General features: G+C 41.2%; 1 protein-coding gene across 1 annotated transcript in view; it reads left to right on the forward strand.

The window, feature by feature from the left end:
* EBF2 (EBF transcription factor 2) overlaps positions 1–4,175 on the forward strand; it is a 252,512-nt gene extending 248,337 nt beyond the window's left edge. Inside the window, exon 16 of the mRNA XM_031949646.1 lies at positions 1,446–4,175. Coding sequence (XP_031805506.1) covers positions 1,446–1,477 — 32 coding nt within the window. The 3' untranslated portion in view covers positions 1,478–4,175. The remainder of the gene's footprint in view (positions 1–1,445) is intronic.
* The last annotated feature ends 1,825 nt before the right edge of the window (positions 4,176–6,000 follow it).

The following is a 6,000-nucleotide window of genomic DNA, read 5'->3' on the forward strand; positions in this document are numbered from 1 at the left end:
TGCGATGTACTGTTTATATCCAGAAATCTGTTCAAAGCAAGCGGTAGATGTGGCTTATTAAAAAAAAAGGGGGGGGGGAGGGTTGTCACTTTCTAAGGATCCTACAATTATATGAATTTGCAGCTGATTAAGCAGGACTGGATCAGGGTCTTTCTTTTCACGGTCCTTCTCTAGGGCCATCGTCAGCTGCCTGACTCCTCGTTCTGAGCGGGAGCCAAGATGAAGGAAGCTCTGCACCCTCCTCTCTACTCTAGAGCAGTGTTCTCCATCTCTCCCAGAATTCCTTTCACTTGCCAGATTAGTTAGTTGTCCACTGCAAAAGCACAGAGGGGAGGGAAGAAGCTTCCTAAATTAAGAACTAAATTAGAACCTCCATTCCAGTGGGTCAACACTCATTACTGAACATCCCAGATTGGCAGCAAACTATCAAAGGAGAATGTGCTTGTTAAAAATAACCAATCATATTTCGGCTAAAAATAAATGCGAGGGCCAGAAATTTGGAGCTGGTTAAACAGGAAACCCAGGGGATAATGGGCTCATCTCGTTGGGTTTTGTTCCCTTCCCTATGGTCTAATAGAAGTCTCCTGGGTCCAACAAATAGAAACGTTTTTCCCACATACATTCACTCAACAAACATTTGCAGAACTCTGGTATAAGAATTGGGAAAAGAAGCAGAGTGTCCCTAAATTTGCCTTTGTCTTCATGGAGCTTTTCAGCTCCATGTGAGGGAGGTAGTGAGCTCCCCAACACTGGAGGTCTTCAAGCAAAGGTCTGAAGATTATTGGTTGTGTATTTATTGAGGCTAGTCTTTCCCAACAGATCCTCTACAAGGCTGATTTTACAAACCAAAGATTCCACCTCTGTATGGGAACTCCTGGTGTGAAAATTCCCTCCACCAATGAGGGTCAACATTATCTGTTCCTGGCACTCTTAAAGAGCTATTACATTGAGATGTGAACTAACTATAAATATCTTCCTGACTCCAAGGCTATTTTCTATCTACATTCCTTGCTCCCTTTTGGGGAGTCTGGGTCCCTAAATAGGTACCTATACCACCTGCTCACTGGCAGAGAAATGCTTTGTTAATTGGAAAGTGTTCTAGAGATGTGAACTGAACCATGGGCCCCCAAGACAGAATTCCATGTCAATGGAATGGAAAGAACTCCGGCTCAGATTCAAATCCTGCCTCTGACACTTGTTGGGTGACCAAGGGGGCAAGTCTCTTAACCTTAATTTTCTCATCATTAAAATGAAGGGGATGTACTAAATATCCTTCCCCAAGGTCCCCTCCTCTAGATTTATAGTTGCTGAATAGGCTGAGGTGACCCTTTCTTTAATGGACAATGACCAACATCAATAAGACATCTTTGTCTCCTCTTGCTCAACTGTCGCCCTGCAAAGCCCCATGCCACGGTCTCATGTCTTTGTCTGTTCTTCGCTTTCAGCCATGACCGGCCTTGTCGTCCCCCCAATGTAAGAGAAGGAAGAGTTGCGTCTCAGAACACACAACTACTTCATCTGATGGACCACTAATATGGAAAGCACTAAGAGCTCTTTGGGGGAGTCCCATGACCCCCAAAGGAACACTCTCTGGATTTGGATATGCAAGGAGCCTGCATCTTACCTGGTCTCATGTCTCTCCCGTAGCCGAGAAATCGGCTGCCCAAGCTCCAACCCCACTCGTGGATAAGGACAGATACTGTCATCGGCATGCATGGTCAGTACTAAGGACAGAAATGTGGTTCTTTCTTTATGGACTTGATGAAAACCACCTTCCTATGTTTGTAAAATATTTAAGAAAAAAAATTGGCAAACAATTCAAGCTCGATATTTTGGATACTATTTGTTTTTCTTTGTAGGAAAAAAAAAGTTGAAAGTTTCTATTTTCTATGAAGCCTTTCAGATACCAATTTAGTTTATGCAGAAAAAAAAATTTGAACAAAACAGGGTACCCGCATGGAAGACTTTCTTAAAAACAAAACCTGAATCGAATGATGATGATATGTTGTTGTATGTGTGTTTGCTTATAGTTTAATCTCTTTAAAAAACAAAAAAACACAAAAAAAGGAAAAATTTTAAAATGTTTTACAATTATTTAAATAAATAAATGTGTAACTTATTGTAAGTAGAGGTAGAAATTAAGACCTTTTTGGAAAGGAGGGGCATTTTCTCCTCCTCTTGTACAATGAAAATGATGCAAAACTGTAGTTCCAAGATAAAAAGAGATAAGGTATGTGATTGTTACCACTGCTATTTCCTGGATGCCCACTCCTGTCCTCTCTACGCCCACCCCCCCTTTCCCTGTTCCATCCTTGTATAGATCCATATGCAAGGACCACGGTAGCCCATCTGTATTTTTTCAGAACCATACCACATTCAAACAAAAGCCAAGCACAAATCCAGAAATACAGAAAAGCGGCGGGTCTGGTCCAGCGAAGTCTGCTTTCCCAAAAGCCTGCATGTCCCTTTGAGTCTGCTTCCGATCATAGTTTTCCTGGGGTGGCTGTTCTTGACATTCCATGCCAGAGGCCACCTGGGATTCTCGCACTTTCTTCTGGCCCACATCCCCATCCAGTTTTTCAAGGGCAGGGAGAGCAGGGAAAAGGGAATCTTTTTTGCCTGAGAAGCGATCCGGAATGGTTAGAACATCTTCAGCGCAGGGCCATATCAAAGTCCAGTTTCCAGCTCACCAATGACTGTAACTTCAATCCCATTCGGTATTGCTCTGGGGAGTCTCCTCTGGCTGCTTTGGTTGGCCATCAGCGGCCGTCGGCAACGATTAATGACTCTCTTACCCTTGCCAGTCTCTCAGGAGTTTTATATATATCTCCCCCCTCTAGTACTTTCCCATTTGGAAGATCACAGAATCTAGAATCATTTAATGCAAACTCTTCATTTTACAAAACAGGAAACCGAGGCACAAGGGATTCATAAATAACCCTGGAGCTGGACGAACAAACCGAGGCATAGAGAGATCCCTATGTTCATAGACCTAAAGGTGGAAAAGACCATATACTGTAACCTTTTCAATGTGTAGCTGAGGCACAGAGCAGTTCATAGATTGAGAGATCTGTCATTTGACGGGCATTTCCTAACCACTTCCTATCTCTCAGGGGCCCTCAGAGACCCTCTCGTATAATCCTATCATGTTACCTATTTTGTTTATAAGCCGAGGCCCAGAGTAGCCATGAGACTTGCTCAGCCTTAACCGAGGAATAGCTGACTTTCTGTAGCGCTTCAGGGATTCTGGAGCACTCTGTATACCTTTTACCATTTGAGTAAGCAGATTCACGCCTATGGATTTAGATCCAATGTTCTTTGCAACCCACCATTTGCCCTGACGTTAAACTCGATGGGTTAAACATGAATAATTTGGAGGTTTTCCTCAACCACCCCTCCACTTTTCTAGTGGAGAAGCGAGGGTAGTGGCTGAAAATCCAGACAGCATTGGGGTTCCGAGGGAAAGGATATGGGCAATTTCAAGAATCATCCCAAAGTGCAGCTGCCCAGCTATTTGTCCACTCTTCTCTTTAGACGACTGGCTCTCTTTTTAGGAGGGACCTGGCACTGTTACTGAGAGGTTGACTCGCACTCAAAAACTGGTGACTCTTCCTGCCCACTTGCCCTTACCTGGGGGCCAGCCCAAGTGGTATTTCCTCCTCTGGGTTGCCAGCTTCCTCGTTCATGTTTGGGGCTGCTGGAGCGTGCCCACAGAACTCATTTGGATGATACCCAGCTGGGGTCTAGATGACATTAGTTCTTTCCTGTCCCAATGGAGAAACACACTGAAATTGAGTGCATCTAGTCTGAATTAGGATAATAATTTTGTTTTTTATCAATTCCTCATTTCTTTTCCAAGTCCACATTTTCATACCCACCCAAACCAATCCCATTTTACCCTTTCCCCTTCGCTTCATTCTGGAAATACCCTCCTCCCCACCCCCAAACAATCCAAATGGGATTTTTACGCACCATGAAAATTCAAGGTTTTGGATAGCTGGCACGCCTGGAAGTGCTGTTGACAGTAACAGGCATTTGAAGAACCAAGTTGCAAAGAAACACACCCGAAAAAAGTCCCTTGATGCAAAATGTCTTAGTGAGGAGGAGGGATATCGACATAGTTGTCCAAAAACGAAGGCAGAACAAAAATGAAGCACGTCTGGACCTGGATTTGAGCCAATCTGACATAAGGGGGAAAAAAATTTAAGTAGCTTTGCTTTAGAATCTGTGAATTTCGCTCTTGCATGAAGATGAGTACAGTGCTGTCTTCAAATGATCGTAGAACTTGGTGGTAGCTTTACACCGGGAAAAAAAAATGTGTGTAATGAAATACCCAGAAACCCCTGATCATTCAGCTAGGACCTTGGCCGCAACAGGAATATTTAAATGTACAAATCGGTGTGTAAGGATTTTGTAGTATAATAAATGAAAGCAACTCTCTCCTTTCTAGTCCTTGCTGTTAAATACTCCTGATCCCAGCTTCGTTTGTGCCACTTGGAATACAAGTATTTCTATAGGAGAAGACAGATTTTATCATAGCTTTGTAAGAGGAACTGTGTGGGGTTGTGTTTTTTATTTTTATTAACGGGACATTTTATTTCATTATTTATCTCGTTTCCATTATAGCATCTTAAATTCTCCCTTTTTTCTTTGCACATTTCAATATGCATGGTTTCAAAACCGTCCTCTTGCTTCCCTTTTGTAAAGTAAAGTCTCATCTCCCAAATTCTATCGTTCGTTGGGTTGTTTTGCTTTGTCAATTATATACAGTATAAAGTTGCTATGCACAGAGCTTTTTGTAAAGATTGCTTTTTTTTTTTTGGTTTTGTATTTTGTTTTTGTTTTTATTTTTTTGTTTACTGTTTTTAATGGTCTTACTTATGGAAGAATATCTTGTTTGTAAAATGAATATGTCTACTTCAGTTTTAAACTTTAAATTATCCTAACAAAAAAAAAATAAAATTTTTGTACTGTACCAAGTGTTGTAGCTTTGCTTTTTTTTAAATGGGAGATTTTCAATATCCAATCTATTCCTTTTCACTTATATAAAATATAATGGAAGAGATCAAACTTAGGGCTTTTGAGATGAAGAAGCAGGCAAGAGGGGCAGTTGCCTAAAACATCATATTTAAAGGGGAATTGCTGAGGACTCTAAGATATGACTTGATAAATATATATGTTTTTAGTGTCTGAAAATTATGAACTTCAGTGCAATTCATCAAATTCATATTTTGACCCATCCTAACACAACCCAACACAACAATGTAGTACAATTCAATCCAATCCACTCTACTCCAAACTAAGCCAACCCATCAATGCTTAAATAAACATTAATGTCCATCAATGTCCAACAGTTCTACTGGATCCTTGGAATAGAAAAGCAAAACAAAACAAAATAATTTTTGCCCTCCAGGAACTTATGTTTTACTGAAGGGAACAATTTACATATGGAGGAGTCTGTATATGAGAATGTAATAGGGAGATAGCACATCCAATAAATGGGATTAAGAAAGGTTTCTCCCAGGTATTATTGACACAAGAATTGAGCCTTGGAATAAATGAAAGATTCAGGGGGTTGAAGGCAAAGAGGGAGAACATTTATCAGAATGATGGTTTTGGAGCAAGAGGGGCCTTTGAAGTCATCGAGGATAATCCCCCATTTTATAGATGAATAACCTAAAGGACAGAGTGATTGAGTGACTTGTGCAATATCACACCGGTCTGGGATTTCAACTGATGTTTTTTGATTTCTATTCTTGGGGCTCTTCCTCAGCACCTGTACTAGAAGTATACTATATAGATTATATAAAGGGAATGGCTTATGTAAGAGCTCAGTGACAATAGTGGAAGGCTAAGTTCAGGGGGCAATTGACTAGTCTAGCTCAGCTGCAGTGTTGAGAGGATAAAGGGGAATAGCACAAAATCTTCCTGGAAAGATCAGCTGGAAGCAAACTGGGCAGGGTTTGAAATGACCACAGAGCATTCTTATCTTAGTTTAGA

This window comes from Sarcophilus harrisii, chromosome 2 (assembly GCF_902635505.1).
Source record: "Sarcophilus harrisii chromosome 2, mSarHar1.11, whole genome shotgun sequence".
Lineage (NCBI taxonomy): Eukaryota > Metazoa > Chordata > Mammalia > Dasyuromorphia > Dasyuridae > Sarcophilus > Sarcophilus harrisii.